Consider the following 20,827-nt stretch of genomic DNA (forward strand, 5'->3'; position numbering starts at 1 on the left):
AGCTGCCCGGAGCTCGGAGGCGTGGCTGCGGCTGGCGCTCCTGGTTCCGCTGGGGGGCGGGGTCCAGGCTGGGGGAAGGCCAAAGAGGCGGTGCAGCCTCGTGGGCGTGCGCTGCCGGGTTTGGGAGGCGGGGCTTCACTCCGGGGCGGGGCTTCACTCCGGGGCGGGGATTCCCGGGGGTGGGACTCGGGCTTCCCTGGCCTCCCTGGCCGGTGACCAGCGGTCCCGTTAGGTCTGAGCGGCCATGGCGGCGCGCTCGTTGAGGCTGCTGACCACATTGCTGGCGGTCGCCACCTCTGCCTGCCGGGCCGAGGCGGAGTCCGAGGCGGAATGGGACATGACGGCGCCTGATCTGCTCTTCGCGGAGGGGACCGCGGCCTATGCTCGCGGTGACTGGGCCGGGGTGGTTCTGAGCATGGAGCGGGCGTTGCGTTCGCGGGCCGCCCTGCGCGCCCTTCGCCTGCGCTGCCGCACCCGGTGTGCCGCCGACCTCCCATGGGAGCTGGACCGGGACTCGCCCCACAGCCTGGCGCAGGCCTCGGGCGCCGCCGCCCTGCACGACCTACGCTTCTTCGGGGGCTTGCTGCGCCGCGCCGCTTGCCTGCGCCGCTGCCTCGGGCCGTCGGCCACCCACTCGCTCAGCGAGGAGCTGGAATTGGAGTTCAGCAAGCGGAGCCCATACAACTACCTACAGGTCGCCTACTTCAAGGTGCAGATCTGCCTGGGCCCCGGGGCGGCCGGGGTCCTTCTGGGTGTGGTTGGCCCGGGGGAACTTGGGGGGCCAGGGAAGTGCTCGCGGAGAGGGAAAGTGGCGTCTTGGCCAGGGAGCTCTTCCCGGATCCAGGGAGAGCAGAGACCCTGCCGGGAGACCAGCCTCTCCGGTTCGCATAGGCAGATGGTGACCCCAAAGATCCAGCCGGGGTTAAGGCACAGACCAAGCAAAACTTGGTCTTGTGTTCCCCGAGAGGCCTCTTAGAGGGAACTACAGCGACAGTTGGGTCTCTGATCCTAATTTTGTTGTAAGTTACCGAGTGAGAAGCTAAGACCTTTCTACAGTATCTTCCTTCCGGTTCGCTCTTCAGTGATGCTTTTCCTGCTGCCCGAGTGCAACAGCTTTCTTTCAGGACATGAGGTTGCCACGTCGCCAGTAGAGGCTGTCTGGCCCCTCCCTGTAAGGGACCCTCTGGCTGGTCGGTCAGGTTTCCAAAGAAAATGAGTACTTTTAGGAATTCCAGAGTGCCTTAAGTCCAAGTGTATACATAGATTTGGAGTGCTTCTGATTTATGATGATAATGAGAGCCAACACATACTTTCAGGCACTATTAAGTACTTTGCGTTTATTAATTCATTTGCCCAGATCCTGGCAATATCCTGTAAAGTAAGTGCTGTTATTAGCCCATTTTGTTGGGGAAAAAAGGAAGAAGGAGGGACTTCCCTGGTGGTGCAGTGGTTAAGAATCTGCCTGCCAATGCAGGGGACATGGGTTCGTTCCCTGGTCCGGGAAGATCCCACATGCCGCGGAGCAACTAAGCCCGTGCACCACAACTACTGAGCCTGCATGCCACAACTACTGAAGACCGCGTGCCTAGAGCCCGTGCTCCGCAACAAGAGAAGCCACCGCAATGAGAAGCCTGCACACTGCAACGAACAGTAGCCCCTGCTAGATGCAACTCGAGAGAGCCCGTGCGCAGCAATGAAGACCCAACGCAGCCAAAAATTAATTAATTAATTTAAGAAAAAAAAGAGGAAGAAGGAGCTGTGCCGGGTATCTATGATATCCATAGTTTAACAGACCTTCAATTCAACCTAAAGAGAGACTTAGAAAATCTTGGGGACCTCAAATTTCTGCCTTTCCACAAGCATTATGCTTACACAGTTCTGGTCCATTCCTCCTAGTTTCCCAGAAGAGTGCTGGACTTGAAACCAAAATAATTGGGCTATGTCTTTGGTCATGTCACTTAACAGCACTTTTAAAAATTCTTTGACATTTACTGAATACTTACTACATCCCACTTCTTGTACAGGTAATTAAAATGCTTGACTTTATATTTTTTTGTGTTACCTTGCTTTGCTGTTAAGAGTCACTTTAGTAGTAAGGGCTACTGAAAGGGTATGTACATCCAACTGTGGGAACACAAAGGAGGAGGAATCTAGCTTTGTGTCAGAGAAGTTAGACTTGAAAGAAGAGGTGACATTTGAAGCTGATCTCAAATATTGTTAGAGGAGAGGAAGGATGGCCATCCACGATAGAGTGGGGCCAGACTGGCAAGAGAATTCTGCAGGCTTCAAGGAGCCATCGTCAGAACTGGGCTGTAGAATGCTAATTCTGGAAGCCATGTGACGTAGGCCTTGGGAGAAGGAGAAAGTGGTGGCAGGGTGAACCATTAGGAGATGACTTCAGTTGTCCACATAAGAGAAAGAAATGAGGTGCTTCGTGCTTAGAGGGTAAAGAAGGGCTGGGGGTGGGGTGAGGGGTGTGGAGATGGAGAACAGAGAAAGGCAAGAGCAGTCCTGAAAGATATGGGAGAGAGAATCAATCCATAAAAGGGACAGACTTGAGAGAATTTCTAATTTTATAATTAAGGCAACTGAGGTACAGAGATGGCGACTGTTGACCGTGGGTCACCTAGCTATTTGGGGGTCACAGCCAGGGCTGACTTCTTGTTTAGTGTGCATTTACTAGTACTGATGATCAGAAAAGAAAAAATATTTTTCTTAGCATATTACTAATGTGCTAGGATTTACATTTATTGAGCTAACATTTATTTTATTTTATTTTTTTAAAGGGAACGCTATTTATTTATTTATTTATTTGGCTGTGTTGGGTCTTTGTTTCTGTGCGAGGGCTTTCTCTAGTTGCGGCGAGCGGGGGCCACTCTTCATCGCGGTGCGCGGGCCTCTCACTATCGCGGCCTCTCTTGTTGCAGAGCACAGGCTCCAGACGCGCAGGCTCAGTAGTTGTGGCTCACGGGCCCAGCTGCTCCGCGGCATGTGGGATCTTCCTGGACCGGGGCACGAACCCGTGTCCCCTGCATTGGCAGGCAGATTCTCAACCACTGCGCCACCAGGGAAGCCCAAGCTAACATTTATTAAGCACTCAATATGTGCCCAGAACCATGTGTTAGAAGCTGGATATATATCCTCTCATTTAACTTTCCCAGCAATCCTGTGAGGTAGTGAGTACTATCTTCAGATAACCGATTAGAGAACTGAGTTTAGAGAGTAAACTTTAACTTGCCTAAAGCCCCAACAAGTGAATAATTAAACCTACCTTTGTCACCAGTCTGACACCACAACCCATGTAATTAATCATTAGATCATCAGTGATTTTTTTTTTTCAGGTAAAAATCATGTTTTCCTTTTAATTGATACCGTTTCCTCTCTCGGGTGCTACTTTGGTAATGATTAGGTCCCCACCTCTCAAGAACATTGCATCTGAACAGGCTGAGACAGAGCCAGTGTGAACACAGACCCCAAACCAGGGCTTTTGGAATAACAAGAACAGAAAAAAACAGCCTTTCTCTTCACTTACAAAGGGAGTCACTCAGAGGGTCCAAAGCTCTGTTTTCCAAACGTAGAAAACCTGGAGCTCAATGCAAACTGGAAACCAAAATATATCAGAAATGGAGCATAGCGCTTCGTCGAATACTCAAGGGCTGATCATCCTGCCTCTTCTACAAGGAATGGCCCTGCTCCAGCATTTTTTTTTTTTTGCAGTTCGCGGGCCTCTCACTGTTGTGGCCTCTCCCGTTGCGGAGCACAGGCTCCGGATGCGCAGGCTCAGCGGCCATGGGTCACGGGCCCAGCCGCTCCGCGGCATGTGGGATCTTCCCAGACCGGGGCACGAACCCGTGTCCCCTGCATCGGCAGGCGGACTCTCAACCACTGCGCCACCAGGGAAGCCTCGCTCCAGCATTTTTAAAGGAAGATGTTTTGTTTCTATTTCACTTTCCAACTGGGTATAAAATCTACTAAAAGGGATACAATGAATCAGAATAAATCAGCTCACTCACAAGAGACACTCTCAGATAATGATTTTTGGTTGCTGAGATTATTCAGCACGTTATTTCAAAGTGGCAACATTCAGGACAATCTGAGAAGAGAATTCAGAAGTGGCAGCTACATTCGCTGTTAGGTTCATGTGAGATACACGTACACACAACCCATTTTTCAGTGTATATGTCAAGGGGCCAAGCCCCCTGATCAGCACAATACGTTATTTTGTACATTACACGCACAGAAAAACAGAGGGAGAGACACTTCCTTGGAGAGGTTCATACACTCTGAAGGAGGCTGGAGCCCAGCGCCCCAGGCCTTCATTAGCTGGACCCCTTCTGTTCTTTGGTCACGGCGACCTCAGAAGCAGCCGATTCCTCCAATCGATCTGCTGGCTTCTCCTCCTCGTCCTCCTCCTGGGGATAGAGGTCCGGGTACTTCTGCATGCACTCCTGCATGGCGTGGAACTGGTCTACACAGTCCGACCCCTTGACATCCTCTGTGCTGCAGTGGAAGCAGGAAAAGGCCGCCTTGAACTGTTCCCCACACGGGCCACTGGCCATGCCCCCAAGGCACGGGCAGTTACAGCTGAGGTCTCCATTGGGCAGGATCCGTCAGTGCTCCTCTTACGGATCGTTGGGGTCGTCGGCCACCAGCCCCGCGTTGCTTGGAGTTTCATGGTCTTCTTTGGTCACAAATACGATTCGATCCTTCCCTTCCTGCCGGCAGTAGGCCACAGTGCAGCCCAGCACTCCGACCTCGCGGCGATTGTGGCGGCGGCCTCACGCCGTGACCTCTCCGCTGCCAGGCAGGCGGCTTGGAGACCCGCGCAGACCCACCTAGTGATTTATTTTGGATTCTACATATGAAGCTGTATAATTTTGATATGCTGGAGTCCATTGCTATGGGCATGATTGTGACCTGTAGCACATTTTCCCCCCTCAGATTTCTGTATAGCCACTTATTTTAACCTCATGAGCCCTGGGCTTTGAAAAGTCAGAAGATGCCATGTCTGGATTTTGTATAGGATCTTAAGACTTTTCAGCCACCCACCTTTTCCCTGAATGTGTCAAAAACACGTACGCAGAGGAAAAAAAAAAAAAATATATATATATACATTATATGTATATATACATTATATGTGTATATATACATTTTATATATATATATATACATTATATATATATATATATATATATATATATATATTCCCCCCCCCCAGGCAGCTTCTTTGGCATGGTCTAATTGTTAACTGCTGTTTCTCCCCTACCCCTCAATCCTTGACTCCTTAGACTTTCTTCAGCTTAGTCGCCTCATCCAAAGCTCAAGAGTATATTATTTAGGCAGTCAGTCTTCCATAGCTTTCCCCCTACAATACCACCTTTGTTTTAGAATAGAATGTTTACACTTCTGAAGCATTGCCTCCTGTAATTTGAGGAATCTCTAATGCTGATTTGGGAAATAGCTGAAAACCTGCCCAGGGCCCCGTGCTTCTAATCTCTGGTATGTAGTTCCTGCAATAGGTGTGTTTTCTGGGCTTGGCAGGGGCTGAGGCACACTGAGTGGAAGGCTCAGGGAGGCGGGGATTTCCTGTTTACTGTGAACTGCACATTTGGACACAAACCATCAAGGTTTGGATGTGACAACCATGTTCTTGTTCTTCACCCTTAGATAAACAAGTTGGAGAAAGCCGTAGCAGCAGCTCATACCTTCTTCGTGGGCAACCCTGAGCACATGGAGATGCGTCAGAACCTGGACTATTACCAAACCATGTCTGGGGTGAAGGAAGCCGACTTCAAGGATCTTGAGGCCAAACCCCACATGGTGAAAACAAAAAACAAACAAAAAACGCTATCCCTTTCTCTCGCTCTTTCTGTTTATAGTGACATTCACTAGGGTTGCTTTCTGATTACAGAAGTAATGTATGTTCATTGTCCAACATTAGAAAAATGCAAATATGTAAAAAACAGAAAGTAATCATCTATAATAGTGCCACCTTCAGAAAACCAGTAGTTGATATTTTGGCGTATTTTTTAAGTCTTCAGTATTTCTAATTTTTAAACCTAATTTGGCATCATATTGTGTATGTATTTTTCATCATCCCTTTTGAACTGACATATGATGCTGATGCGTCTTTTCTCATGTCTTCAGATTTTCTTTGAAAACACAATTTTTAGTGGGTGCATGACAATCCTTCTTAGGCACACATCGTATTCATTTACTTGTCAAATTTTTTTGGTCATGTAGGTTTTTGCTTTTCACTACAGTGAGTGGTACAGTATTCCTCAATGTTCTTATTCTATTTATTTAGCAGGAAAAGTCTGTGTCCCATAAGAGGTATTGTCTATGATGACATAGCATTTTTTAAAAATATTTATTTATTTGGCTGCGCCGGGTCTTAGTTGTGGCCTGCGGGGAATCTTCGTTGCAGCACACGGGATCTTTAGTTGCCACAGGTGGGATCTAGTTCCCTGACCAGGGATTGAACCTGGGCCCCCTGCATTGGGAGCACAGAGCCTTAGCCACTGGACCACCAGGGAAGTCCCGATATAGCGTTTACATAAAGGGCATATGTTGTAGTTTAGAAATAGGCATATTAGAAACAACATCAAAATGACTTTTAAAAGTAAACTGTGTACATCTAGTACATTATACAACTCTACACAGTTAGGATTTTTTTCTTTTTTTTTCTTTTTTAGTGATTCTGTGACAAATGAAAATGGTTATTGTCCGCAAGAAGGGAGCCATGTCCCACAGAGAGCAGAAGCAAAGTCTGTAATCAGCTGCAGCAGCCCAAATCCGTCCTTACTGCTAGAAAGATTGCTTTCATCACCTCAAACCACATTCTGATAGCTAAGAGTTAAAATTTCCTTTATTAAATTTTTATTTTGAAAACTTGCAGCCCCACAAAAAAAGTGCAAGAAAATGACAGTGAATTCCCATATATCTTTCAAGTAGATTGAGCTAAATGTTTTCAAATTTCAAAAGAAAGTCAGATGTAAAGACTGACTAAGTAAAGACCATTTCCAGCAGGCTTTCTTTGTGTAGCAGCCACCCTTTCCATCCGTAACCTGAGAGGGCTACGGGGATGCCCGTGGAGGTGGCCGTGGGCAAGGAGGAAGGACTGTCTGCAGTCTGCCCTGCATCTGAGTACCCCTTCCTCCCAGTAGCATGAGTTTCGGCTGGGAGTGCGCCTCTACTCCGAGGAGCAGCTGCAGGAAGCCGTGCCCCACCTGGAGACGGCGCTGCGGGAGTACTTCGCGGCAGACGAGGAGTGCCGTGCCCTCTGTGAAGGGCCCTACGACTACGATGGATACAACTACCTGGAATACAACGCCGACCTCTTCCAGGCCATCACAGGTGCGGGCCCCAAACCCAGCGCTCGGCCAGGCCTCTGGGTTCTGAGGGCAACAACGTGATTCTGCAGACACAGCATCTTCAGCCTCATTCCTGAATCTCTTAAATCCGGGAATCTGACTGAAAATCGCTTCCACTTGAATTTGTTCATCTTAAGCAGCACTTGAATCCTGGAAATTGACCTTATGGTTCTTCCCTCTCCTCGATTCCTTTCAGACCATTACGTCCAGGTCCTCAGCTGTAAGCAGAACTGTGTCACCGAGCTTGCTTCCCACCCAAGTCGAGAGAAGCCCTTTGAAGACTTCCTCCCATCGCATTATAATTATCTGCAGTTTGCCTACTACAACAGTAAGGCCTCCCTTCTCTTTCTCAGCTGCTTTTCGCTAAGCCAAAAGCAAGGAAGGCAGGGATCATGGCCACTGTGCTTCTTCAGGCTGTTTGGTTTCTCTCTTGGGCTCTGGCAGGCACCATGCCAGGTGATCCCTGAATACCCTGTTACAAGCCACCTTCCAAGAAGCAGTACCAGCAGCCTGAGAAGCTGGGGAGGGAGACTCTAGGGCCTCACCCTCTGGTCCCCTCTATAACATTTATAATCTCATTTTGCACCTGAGTTAAGTTATAGTAAAGGCAAGGGTGTGCTTCCATTTAAACCAGCTCACAGGGCATTTCCCCGCCCTTCTCCCTCATGTAGCACTGATGCTCTGGGGTGGGGTGAGGGGGCTGTCAGTATCCAGAAAAGCAGCAAGTCGGCGGGTCTTTACTGAGTCCCCACTGTGTGCTAAGCATCACAGCATATTCAAGAATATACACTTTTATGGTTGAGGAGACCAACACATATCAACAAGAGCTCTGCGAAAGAGACAATCTGCTATTGGAATCTTCCCTTCTCTTCTGAAAATCCATAGGGAAGAAAAGGTAGGAAGACAGGGGAATATTCCTGAAATTGGTCTACTGATTGGGAATATTAGGGCCAATGTTTGAATTACTTGCAGACACTGAGCACCTTAAAAATCAATCGTATATTCTATCATTTATTCTGCAACTTCTCCCGCCAAATCAGGCAGTCGTGTTATGTAGCTGGTGCCCCCTTGCCATGTCATCATTGCCTCGAGCTGTGCTGAGACTGAACACTGGGCGGTTCATGGTACCCAGGATTCGATGCTTTCTTCTCAGCCATTTTTTCCCCTTTGCAGTTAGGAATTACACACAGGCCATTGAATGTGCCAAGACCTATCTCCTCTTCTTCCCCAATGATGAGGTGATGAGCCAGAATCTGGCCTACTACACAGCCATGCTTGGAGAAGAGCAAGCCAGATCCATCGGCCCCCGTGAGGTGAGAGACTTGCATTACTTTGGGTGGCTGCCAGCTGAACCCAGACCAGAAAGCAGAGAGTGGGGTAGAGGAGGAGGAGCCGGGGCTGCTCGGGCAGTGAGGGGTGGGGGCAGGCTGCCTGGGTGGGTGTGAGTGCACAGAAAGCGGGGAATAAGCCAGTACCTTAATAAGCACAATCTGGGCCCCGAAGTCTGTGCTCCGAGTCGGCAGGGAAAAGCAGAACTGCAAAGCAGCCATGTTCTTTCCCTTTCTCAGCACCTCCACTCTGAGACTTGACTTGGCCAAGATATATCATTTTCTACTTCATACTAAATTTTTTTTTCACTCACCTCTTTTCTGCCTCGGTTTTCTTCCCCGCCCCCGCTCCTTTCTGCCATTGTTCTGTCTCTCCCTGTTTCAGCATTATACCCATCTCACTCCCAAACAAGGAGAAAAATCTATGTAATAGAAAGAGTAAAACGAAAGGCACTGAAGTGGAAGCAGGCCCACGCCTGCAGTGCCGGGGGGACTGCACTTTGTGCTGTTCACTTCACAATGGCTTTTTCTGGAATTACGGGTGATTTTTGTGTTTTGCTCCTTTATATTTTCTAAATTCCCTGCAGTGAATGGGTATCTTTTTTGTATTAAAAACATGAAAAGTTCTCTGTTTTTAACTTAATGAAGTTCAATACTGCGAACCTCGATATTTGTACATATGCCTTGCACAGGCCCTAGATCCTCTCCTTCTTGAGCCCAGAACAACGAGGTGGATTTGAAGTCACTAATCTGGACTCAATTCCTGGCTCCTCTACTTACTAGCCATGTGATTTTTGACACATCATGTGGAATCTTAGTCATGCTGCACTGCCCTCTGAGTCTCATTTTCTCCTTCTGTAAAATAGGATTATGGTTCTTGCTGTGTCTTCAACACGGCAAGTGTGAGGGTCAAATGAGATAGTGAGCTGACAGGTGCTGTACAAAGTGTTGTGTGGACAGGTAGCATCACAGGGGTCTTGCTGATGGTACATAGTAGCAGCTGGCGGGTTTTCTTACCTCTAACTTCAGCCACCTCCTGAGATGGGGTGGCTTGTCGCTGTGGCCCTCAATCACTTGTGTCCTGCTGGCCTCTCCACAACCCAATCTTACAGTCTGTAAAAATAGCTGTAACTTTGGATCAGTTTTTCCTTTTGTCAAAGAAAAAAAAAAAGTTAGATAGCTACAGTGACTCTAGAGGCCCCTCAGTTGTGTATGCAACAAGTCTATCGGACACATGTAGGGGGTGAGAATGCAGGCACACCCCTGGGCTGTTGGTAGGGCTGCAAACTGTACTGTTCATGTACCCAGAGATCTGACTGCCGGGGATTCACCCTTGGCTGTACTACACAAGCGTGCAAAGGTAAACGTGCACAGATGTGCATCAGAAGTCCGCCGCTAAAAGCAAAAAACTGGAAACAAGCTCAATGCTATCAATTTGGGGAACTGGTTAAATAAAATCGGCACGTTCATTCAATGACATACAAGGTAACCATTATGTTGCCTGAGTGGATTCCTACGCACCAATATGAAATTGTCTCCATGAGGTAATTTTAGGTAAAGAAAAAGAAGATATAGGACTGTAGTGGTATTCTATTTACATTTTTTGGTAGTACATATATATTTTGAAGTTTTTTAACTTTCTGCACAGAGTGGTAAGAAACTGTTCATCAGGATTAACCCCCCCACCCCCAGGCATGGGCCTGTGGGTCAGGGGCTAGGTGGGGGAGGACTGAACATTTCTATGTATGTCTATCGATACTCCGGGGGTTTCTTTTAGCTACATTTGTACTACTTTCATGTCTTTTTGAATGCCATCTAAAACCGCCCTGGAAAGGCGTACAATCCGAGATCTGTAAAATGCTGTGGTGAATATCATAGTAGAGGGGTCCGCGAGCTAGAGTGGGAGCACGGAGGAAAAGTAAGCAACTGGCGGGTCCGGGAAGGCTTCACAAGAGGCAGTGGTGTTGACAGTTGGTTTTAAAAGCCTTTAGTAGGTGAACGAGTCAGAGAAGGGCCTTTTAGATGGAGAGCAGCATATGCAAACCACCTGGACAACAGTCCCATGTGAACGGAAGATGGTACTGGGGAGTTGCAGGCAATGAGGCCCGGGAGGGTCAGATTTTTGAGGGGTCTTGAGTGCCTCTCCAGGACCTTGGACCCTACTGTGTGAGGCAGGCAGTGGTGAGCCGTCAGAGGGTTTTAAGCAGCCTGATGTGATGTGATGGGGCAGGGCTCAGAATGGGAGGTGCCGGAGGCCGTCATGGTGCAGAGAGAGCCACCGAGGCCTGAGTGAGGTGGGCGGCTGGAGGAGGGGAGAGGTGGGACTGGCGGTGGGCCAGGGGTTCATGCCTCCCTCCTCTCAGGGTCTAATTAGGCACCACATTCCCAGCCTGGGAGACACGTGCACGGCGCTGGCCGCGGGGCACGCAGGTGGCAGGATTCCGCCCTCACAGCCTCCTGCCCTGCCCGCACTCCAGCCCAGGGTGGCTCATTTTTCCTCTGTTCACTGGGAGAAGCAGGTGGATGATGCGGCAGTAACAGACCTCCCGTTCTGGTTGTGTGGCGCTTACTGTGGAAAATAAGCACCCTTCAAATGTGCGTGGCATTTTATAGTTTACAAAAATTTTTCATAGCTTTTCTTTCGTTTGATTCTCGTAACAACCCAGTGAGGTGGGGTCATCAACCTACCCTGAAGTTAAAAACCAAGGCTCGGGCTTCCCTGGTGGTGCAGTGGTTGAGAGTCCGCCTGCCGATGCAGGGGACGCGGGTTCGTGCCCCGGTCCGGGAAGATCCCACATGCTGCGGAGCGGCTGGGCGCGTGAGCCATGGCCGCTGAGCCTGCGCGTCCGGAGCCTGTGCTCCGCAACGGGAGAGGCCACAACAGTGAGAGGCCCGCGTACCGCAAAAAAAAAAAAAAAAGAAAACCAAGGCTCTTCCTTCTTGGATCCGCAATCCTGAGAGTCTCTAATAACCCTCCTCTTGCCACCCCCTCCCATATGGAGACTGGTTACCTTGTCGTTGTCCTCTTGGGCCGCTAGATGGTGACTGTCTGGATTTGAGATGGCGCGTCTCCTAGTCTCTTTGCTTGGTTAAGATCCCTCCCCCTGACCCTTTATAGTCATATTAGTGAGTCTGGGGCAGAAAGGGAAAATAAGTGGTCAGTCTACCATTTCTAACTAGAACTGCCCTTCTGGAAAGAAGGTAACTAACATCTGTTGAGCGCTGTCCCAGGCCAAGCGCTGAGCTAGGTGGTTTATACCCATCATCGCATTTAATCATCACAGGCACCCCGTGAGGTGGGCGCTATTCTTGCCATTTTCGAGATGAGGACATTTAGGCTCCAGGAAATGAGTTAACTTGTGTAGCAGCCTATGGCTGCCCATGGTGACCGGAATCTCTGTTTCCCTGCTTTATTCCAGTGCCGGCACAGTTCTGACACATAGCTGATACTCAGTACGTCAGTGTTGAATGAGTAAATGGTAGAAGTGGGACTTGCTTCCTGGCAGGCTCATAGAGCAGCTGGAGAGGGTTAAAGGAGATGACACATGCCTAGCTTGGTGTCCAGTACTAGGTGAGGGAGGCCAGTTGTTTAAACTCCTTAGGAGAAAATTTCCATCTTCCTCTTAGGTAAATACAAGAGGTGACATAGGCCTCATTGACGCCTTCAAAGTTTTCCTTATTGCCCTCATCTTTTATTTCAACTGATGATGTCTTCTTTTTCTTTTCCTTCCTTCTTCTGCTGCTGGGAGACTAGCAGGGCACCTAGGGAAAGATGTGACCCCAGAAGGTACTTAGTTTCCCTGCCCTGGGTAAGCCCTACCACTGAGCACGTGTGGGAATGGCCGGATGCTGGACCCAGCTGCTCCTGCACTGGCCCAACTCCCGGGAGGGATACCGTCCACTCCAAGTCTGAGGGGAGGCAGATGGCATAGGAAAAAGCACGTGGGCTTTAGGATTGGAGAGACCCAGGCTTGGATGTAGGTCCCTGCTCTACCATCTCCTATAGTGTCACCTCAAACAAGTTGCATATCCCCTCTGTACCTCAGTGTCTTTGTCTGTAAAATGAGGATAATCTCATCAACCTCCAAGGTGGCTGTAAAGATTAAATGAATAACGCAGGAGTCACCTAACACCTAGGTTTTTCTTCCCCTGTGTGTTGAACTCCTGTGGAAGTCAAGAAGGAGTAATTTTCCTTCCTTAAAGAGTATTTCCTGAGAATCCTCAGGTTTTCTGCCTCAGAGATTAACGGCAGGGGAAGGAAAGGGGGCTGTTTCCCTATAAGGGAAGCCTGGCTATGCCACCCTCAGAGGGGCTGCTTGTGTCAGGCAAGAGGAACCCTTGAGCACAGACGTGAGGCTTTTATCCCAAACGGGGGGACGGACACACTAGTGATAGTGGGAGAGGAAGCCTTGGGTCGCACGGGGGGCAACAGTGTGGCACGTAGGGGTGGGGAGTGCAGGCTAGAGTCGGCGGCAGGGCTGAGTACCAGGGCGTCCCTCCCACTGCGTTTCCTCAGAGTGCCCAGGAGTACCACCAGCGAAGCCTGCTGGAGAAAGAACTGCTCTTCTTCGCTTATGACGTTTTTGGAATTCCCTTTGTTGACCCGGTGAGCCAGGGTGCAGGGAGCCGGAGTGGGGCGGGGATGCAAGGGATGGGCTGAGCTGTACACCGTGTGCCTCTGGGGAGAGGGCAGTTGCGGGGTTGAGCCAAAGAGGAGATCTGCGTGGACGAGAGACGGGGAATTCTGGGCAGCCAGGTACAGGTGACTCAGTTCCAGAGACCTCTCACTTTATCTCCTGAAAGGAGGCCGGTGAGAAGGTGGATTCCCTGTAGGCCCTAGTATGTGCATCGAGACCTGGAAGATTCAGCAGGTCACCCGACACTGTTCATTTTTTCCTACTCTGCTTTTAGGATTCATGGACTCCAGAAGAGGTGATTCCCAAGAGACTGCAAGAGAAACAGAAGTGAGGGCCTTGAAGAAACTGCATGATTGGATCGGTGTGATGAAGCACTTGAGGCTTCCTGAGCCCAGGCAGAGGCAGATGTGAACTCCTGGCAAGGGGTGGGCAGGTCCAGTCTGGGAAGCTGGGGTGGGAGCCTGGGCTGGCCCTGGAATACAGCCCTCAGACTGGCTGTGCTCACAGGTCAGAACGGGAAACAGCCGCCCGCATCTCCCAGGAGATCGGAAACCTTATGAAGGAGATTGAGACCCTCGTGGAAGAGAAGACCAAGGAGTCGCTGGACGTGAACAGGCTGACCCAGGAAGGTGAGAGGACGAGCGTGGGGCCACCTCGGCTGTCATGGAGGCAGCGAGGCTGGGGGTCCCCATGTTAGCTGGGCAGCTCCCCTTAGAGAGCAGCCTCAGGATGCGAGCTGGCACGGGTCAGGGCTCACCCCCGCCGTGGCCCTTCTTCCCTCACCCACGGGACTTCCACCTGCAAAGAGCACTGAGAACTGGCCTTTGGTTAAGAAGTAAGACTCCTGAGTCACAGTGACACTAGTTTAGTTTGCTTCAGTATTTATAGGAGAAAACTTGTCCTCTCTCCTTACCCCCAAACTGTTTTCTCCCAGCTGTCCTGTTACCAAGCCTCAAAATCTTCAGGTCTCCTCTGGTGCCCCCTTGCCCATCCCCTCCAGTCCTCTGGGGGGGTCCTGCCGGTTAGGACTCTGCTCTCTTTCTCTCTCCCCAACCCTTTTCTTGTCCCATGGCCTCAGGCGTGCATCAGGCCCCCAGCCCCTCCTCTCTGCACTCATCTTTCCTCCTCCAATCTGTCCTTGCCCCTTCCCACCTGGGGGCTAGACCAGTCTTCCAAACACAGGGACTCTGATGCCGTCCTCCCTGCCTGCCCCTGTAACCGTATGTTCTGCCCTTCCCCATTTATACCTTCTCTTTGTCCTTGGGCCGCTCTCTGCTCTCAAGTCTTTGTTCAGGCCTATGCCTCCTCCTATACACTTCCCATCATCTCTCCCCGTGAGGCGTCTCAGATCCACCCTACAGAGCCTTTCTTAAACTCCAGGCCAGTTGGGATCCCCATCCCCGTTTCTGTTGAACTTCCAAGGCACTTTGTACTTTCACAAGGTCTGCCTTATGTTGGTCATGTGTGTACCTGTTGGAACAGGTACTGTCTTCAGGTGTTAATCCCTTGCCTTTTCTAGCACAGTGCTTGGCACACGCTGAGGCCTCAGTAAATAACAGATGGAGTGGAATTGGGTCTGTGGTTTGTCCCCAGCACAGGGAGACACCAGGAGAAATAGAAGAGAGAAAGGCTGGCCTTTACTCTACAGTTGCTTCAATTAACAAGTGCTTAATTTAATGAGATTAGCATGTTAAAGAATTTGTCCAGCATTCCTTTGTTTTCAGAGCGCTTTCACCCTGTTATTTCTCTTGATTCTCATAATCGCCTGGGAAGTGGGTTGGGCAGATTGTAAGATCCTCATTTTAAATAGATGATGATATGATGGTAGCTAAACTTTTAAGCATTTACTAGATGCCAAGTATCGTGCTAAACTTTTAAGTTGTCTTACCGTTCTTTACATCAAACTTACGAAGTAGATGCTGTTTTACAGATGAGATAAGGCTCAGGGAAGTTAAGTAACTTGCCAAGGTCACACAGCTAGTAAGTGGAGGATCCAGGAGTCAAACCCAGTTCTTTCTGGTCCTGAACTCATGTTTTAGGAATGTCTTTATGATGTTTCCTCAACAATGCGTGAAAGCCCAGGAGTCAACAGCTGTGGACCAGGACTTGGATCTCCTGCCCTTCAGCTCTAAGTTCCAACCTCTGGACCACCCTACCTTTGGAAGCGACCAAACGGGAGGTTTCTCTGGTGAACGGGGAACACCTGGAATTTCTCTTCCTTACAGCAAGGCAATATCTGATGGAGAGTGTCTGGACAGAACTGCTGCTGGATTTAGCCGGTGTTATTGCTTTGCAGGTGGCCCCCTGCTTTATGACGGTATCAGACTCACCATGACCTCAAAAGTCTTGAACGGTTCCCAGCGGGTGGTGATGGATGGTGTAATCTCTGAGGATGAGTGCCGGGAGCTGCAGAGACTGACCAATGTGAGGGAACCCGGTGACCATGCCATCTCCCTAAGGGCCCAGCCTCCCCCGACTAGGTGCCTCTTAGGTGCTGAACGATTGCCTGCCCCTTGCTGCGGGCAGTCGACCACCTCTTCTTGGGCCCTCAGCTGCCTGGCTAACTCCACCTGTTTTTGGGGCCTCGTAGGCAGCAGCAACTTTAGGAGATGGCTACCGGGGTCAGACCTCCCCGCACACTCCCAGCGAAAAGTTCTATGGCGTCACTGTCTTCAAGGCCCTCAAGGTAGGGTCAGTACTCTGTTCTAGAGTGTGGAGAAGGGGGAGGGGGATGCGCAGGCTCTGGGGGAGGAGTTGGAGATGGTGGTAGGAAAGGTCAAAGTGTCCGCCTGTCAGCGTTCCAGCTGCCACGGAGGCAGGATAAACCATGCTGGGTGAGCTTGACTTCTGAACCGTGGCTATTAGTGTAATGATGAGGCAAGCAAGACTGATACCCAAGCTCGAGAGCGCTTTCTGAAGAACCGCTGCACTTCAGGTTACTCATAAAGAGAAATGTGAAGGTGAGGGGAGGGGGCGATGGCAGAGAGTCGTGTATGGGAAGCAGAGGGACTGGTCCTTGGCGGGCACGAGGAGCGGGGCCTGGCGCCCCTATGGTCTCTGTTGGCCCGCAGAGGAGCGTGCAGCATAGCTGACCACTGGTCTCCTCGGCAGCTGGGACAGGAAGGGAAGGTTCCCCTGCAGAGCGCTCACCTGTACTACAACGTGACGGAGAAGGTGCGGCGTGTCATGGCGTCCTACTTCCACCTGGACAGCCCCCTCTACTTCTCCTACTCCCACCTGGTGTGCCGCACCGCGATCGAAGGTGGGCCTCCCTCAACCCGCAGCCCCCGTGCAGCACACACTGCCCACACAGGCACCAGCTGGATGCAGAGGACGCGGAGAAGAGCAGGATATGGTCCCTTTCATCCTGCTGGGGAACCACCGTAAACCACTGCGATGAGTGCAGCAGAGGAAGTTCGAGTCAGTCTCCCCGGGGAGTCGGGAGGGCTTCCCAGAGGAGGTGATGAGAGCTGCGCAGGATGAATAGGAGTTGTGGAGTAGACGGGGCAGCGGGAGGACGTTGGAGCCGGAGGCAGCAGCATGAGCAGAGGAGTGGAAGCATCGAGCAGCCGGCAGCTGGGGGACTAAGAAAGTGGCCACTTCTGGAGCATAAGGTCAAGGGGGGACGGGGGGCAGCCACGTAAGACTGGTGAGGTCCTCAGAAGCCAAATTACGGAGCGCTGCATTCAAGAGTATTTTGCATCCTGTAAGTCAGTGGTTCTCAACGCTGGTACTGGGCATACGGGTGTCCTTAGGTGAATCATGATCTGCGTTGCAAGTTCTCTGTCACTAATTGTTAAATACCAAATTTCTGAGAGAACTACTTATTTTACAAGTTAGGGCAGGCTGGAGGTTGTTCATCGTTCACTCTCCCTCTGTCACGTTCCCTTTTGCATTCCCTAGGAGGGGTGAGGCACGGCCAGTGTCCAGGAACCACACGTGACCCACAGCCGGGTCTGTCATGCCAGAGCCTTCAGCGGCCCCTGGTGCCGATATGACCCTGATGGGCAGCAGAGATTAGAGGGCTTTACTCTCCCTCAGAAAGTTTGGAATTCTATCAAAATCTGGGCACACCCAAGGAATGTGCCAGACTCGCAACTGTGTGTGTCCCGTCCTCCAGGTGGGGGCCCAGGGGCCTGGGCAGCGGGAAGCCAGGAAGCCAGGAAGAGTCGGCAGGCGGTGAAGGGCTGGGTGAGGCCTTGTTTTTACTCACCGAGGTTAAGGGTTTAAGGTTAGGCCTGCTGCTCTGTGTCTAAAGACTTGGAGAGCGTGGATCCAACCAGAGGAAGGGAAGCTGGTCGGCAGTGACCCCCCTGCCCTCGCATGCCAGCAGGAGAGCTGCAGTGTCCCCTGAGGTGCCCCAGTACTAACGTGTGTCTCCGTGGCCGCAGAGGCACAGGCCGAGAGGAAGGACGGTAGCCACCCCGTCCATGTGGACAACTGCATCCTGAACGCGGAGGCCCTCGTGTGCATCAAGGAGCCCCCCGCCTACACCTTCCGGGACTACAGGTGCCAGCTCTGCTCTGAGGCCCCCAGGGCCCTGTGCCCTGCCCCCTCCCCCAACACATGCGTGTTTGGGACCAGCTCCTCCCAGCGTCCAGGATCCTCTGGATTGGGAGTCCGATAACACGGGAATCATTACAGAGCAGTGTGAGGGTAGGACAGGGAAAGGTAGACTTGGTACAGAAGCACCCCAGAGAAGGGCATGGTGGATTGTCAGGGGCGAGGGTAGGGAGGCGGGAAGGTCAGGAGTCGTGTCCGTGAGGCTTCAGAGAAGGCCCCCCCCTCCTGCTGCTGGTTGGGAGCACTTGGAGATAAAGGAACTGGAGCCGTGGGTATCTGAGGGGCGGGAAGAGGAAGTCGGTGTCGAGGTGCTCTCTGCCTTTCCCAGTGCCATTCTTTACCTGAACGCAGACTTCGACGGAGGAAACTTTTTTTTCACTGAACTAGATGCCAAGACCGTGACGGTGAGTGCGCCCTCGTCCGCATCCCTGGGAGGGGAGACACAACCTCAAGGTGCAGGGGGCCCTCCTGGTGGCCAGCACTCCCCTCCCCAAACCAGGGGGCCTCTGCCTAGTCGCCTGTTCTCTTTAGCCCTGGTCTTTGGGAAGCCAGGCAGAGGAGCCATCCCCTCCTGGACCTGAATGACCCCATGTCCCTTCTGAAGGCAGGTTATGGTCTCTGTCCTGTGTACCCCCCTCTTCGTCCCCTTTAGGCAGAGGTGCAGCCCCAGTGCGGAAGGGCCGTGGGATTCTCTTCGGGCACAGAAAACCCGCATGGAGTGAAGGCTGTCACCAGAGGGCAGCGCTGTGCCATCGCCCTGTGGTTCACTTTGGACGCTCGACACAGCGAGCGGGTGAGTGCAGTTGGCGCTGCTGTGACCTGTTGCTGGCAGGGCCCTTGTTCTGCTTCCACCTTCCGCAGTCCCATTGCCGATGCTTAGACGTGAGAGAAGCACTGGGCTTGGGAGTCCAGAGAGACTCCTCGCTTCGGCACTGTGTCACCGTGGTCCCCGGCCCTTCTTCCTGCCTTGGGAATGGGGCTCCAGGTGGGGGGCAGTGGGGACAATATGGGGAGTGATCCTGGTTCTTGGTCCCTCGCTGGGTACCACCTCTGCTGCCTCTGCCCAAGGAGTAGGACCTGCTGGGATTAGGATGAGCTCGGAGGCCACTGGAGAGGAGCCTTCTTGTTCTCCAGGAAGTAGCACCTGAGAGATGGTGAGTGCCTGGTCCAGAGGCCTCTCTGAACAGCCAGGGGTTTGTCCTTGCAGGACAGGGTGCAGGCGGATGACCTGGTGAAGATGCTCTTTAGCCCAGAAGAGACGGACCTCCCCCATGAACAGCCCCAAGAAGCCCAGGAGGGGCCCCCCAAGCCCGTACAGGGGTCTGTCTCCAGCAGTGAGTCAGGGCACAAGGATGAGCTCTGACAGCTCACATGTGGACGGTGATCAGACCCACGTGAGGAACTCTGTCCTGCACCCTGGACTGGCCAGCCTCGGGTGAGGAGCGGTGGGGAACTTAGGTCTGCCCCCCAGCTGAGGGGACTCTGCTCATAGCCGTCCACATGGTGCTACTGCCTTTGGAGTGGACATAGCAGGACGGCCCTCTCCCCCTGGGCCTGACCAAGGGCTCAGGACGCAGGCCCAGAGCCACTCCGGGGGCCTGCACAGGCAGCCACGTGACAGCAATACAGTATTTAATGCCTGTGTAGACCACCAAAGAATAAATGATTCGTGGTTTTTTACTCGGTGGTTTGTTCAGAGTGGAAATATGCCCGTTGGCCCCAGAGGCCTCACTTGATAAACATTGCTCTGGAGGGCCTTCCCTGGAGGCACAGTGGTTGAGAGTCCGCCTGCCGATGCAGGGGATGCGGGTTCATGCCCCGGACTGGGAAGATCCCACATGCCGCGGAGCGGCTGGGCCCGTGAGCCATGAGCCTGCGCGTCCGGAGCCTGTGCTCCGCAACGGGAGAGGCCACAACAGTGAGAGGCCCCGCATACCACAAAAAAAAAAAAAAAAAAAAAAAATTGCTCTGGGCAGGATGCAGTGGCAGGCATGGTGTGAAGAGGCCTAGCTCTGTACCCGGCTTGGCCACTTCCTGTGCAGTCTCAGGCCAGACCCTTAACCTCAGGGACCTCAGGGTTGTCATATGTATAACGGGGGCCATAATCGCTGCTCTGCCCACCTCTGGGCAGTTGTGGGGCCCACGTGCGACGCCGACGTGACAGCATTTTGTAAACTGGAACGCTCTGGGTGGATGGCGGGGATTATTACTAATCCTTCTCTGGCAGCTAGCAGCGGTCAGCAGTGCTCTGGCATGTTGCCCCCGTGTCGGCCACATGCATCCTGCTCTGATGTCTGGCCTCAGGGTCCTCATACCTCAGGGCTTCCATGTGCAGGACAACACACACCTCTAGGAGACGGAGTAAGAGCAGACCTGGAGATTCAGCTCCTCGGGCCACAAGCCCATCTCCCTCCTGGGCTTGAGATGCAGTGGGGTCGTGAGTTGGGAACCTGCACCCTGAGAGCCCATTTATTCAACCAACCAGTGTTTATTTATTGAGCACCAGCTAAGTGCTGGTGCTGGGAATATGATGTCAAACCAAACAAGTCCCAGCCCTCATAGAGCTTCTATTTTAGTAAGGGAGACAGGTAACAAACACATAAATGTGTGTGTGTAATCCTTTGAGGTAGAAAAGAAGGCAGGTCAGGCCCTGAGGAGAAGGCAACAGCAAGGAGGCCGACGTGCTGACACAGAGCAGCCAGTGAGGTCAGGGTCCCTGGGGCCTGGTCGGCCACTGAGAGCACCTGGGCTTTGACCCAGTGGGACAGGAGCCCTTGGAGGGTTTTGAGCAGGGCGGTGAGAGCATCTGACTTACATTTGAAAGGCCTCAGTGAAGAATGTATGTGGAGAATGGGCCACAAGGGTAAGAACAGAGACAAGGAGAGCAGAACGGAGGCTGCTGCAAAGACCCCGGGGGAGATAGAGG

General features: G+C 51.9%; 1 protein-coding gene across 1 annotated transcript; it reads left to right on the forward strand.

Moving 5' to 3' along the window:
* Positions 1-226: 226 nt before the first annotated feature.
* Positions 227-19,569, forward strand: P3H1 (prolyl 3-hydroxylase 1). Its single transcript, XM_082864934.1, has 15 exons — positions 227-709; positions 5,668-5,820; positions 7,167-7,356; positions 7,570-7,701; positions 8,547-8,686; positions 13,218-13,307; positions 13,613-13,665; positions 13,846-13,967; positions 15,635-15,762; positions 15,929-16,024; positions 16,450-16,600; positions 17,730-17,847; positions 18,230-18,305; positions 18,554-18,694; positions 19,109-19,569. Exons 1-15 carry the CDS (start codon positions 245-247, stop codon positions 19,262-19,264), a joined length of 2,211 nt encoding a protein of 736 aa, XP_082721060.1. The 5' UTR covers positions 227-244; the 3' UTR covers positions 19,265-19,569.
* Positions 19,570-20,827: the final 1,258 nt, after the last annotated feature.

Source organism: Leucopleurus acutus (genome assembly GCF_964270905.1).
Source record: "Leucopleurus acutus genome assembly, chromosome: 2".
In the NCBI taxonomy this organism is placed as follows: Eukaryota; Metazoa; Chordata; class Mammalia; order Artiodactyla; family Delphinidae; genus Leucopleurus; species Leucopleurus acutus.

Bases quoted from the DNA above. Each gene is read 5' to 3' on its own strand.
- P3H1 (XM_082864934.1), top strand. From the start codon at position 245: ATGGCGGCGCGCTCGTTGAGGCTGCTGACCACATTGCTGGCGGTCGCC. The intron at 710-5,667 runs GTGCAGATCTGC...CTTCACCCTTAG, and splicing joins TACAGGTCGCCTACTTCAAG to ATAAACAAGTTGGAGAAAGC. The intron at 16,601-17,729 runs GTGGGCCTCCCT...CCGTGGCCGCAG, and splicing joins GTGCCGCACCGCGATCGAAG to AGGCACAGGCCGAGAGGAAG.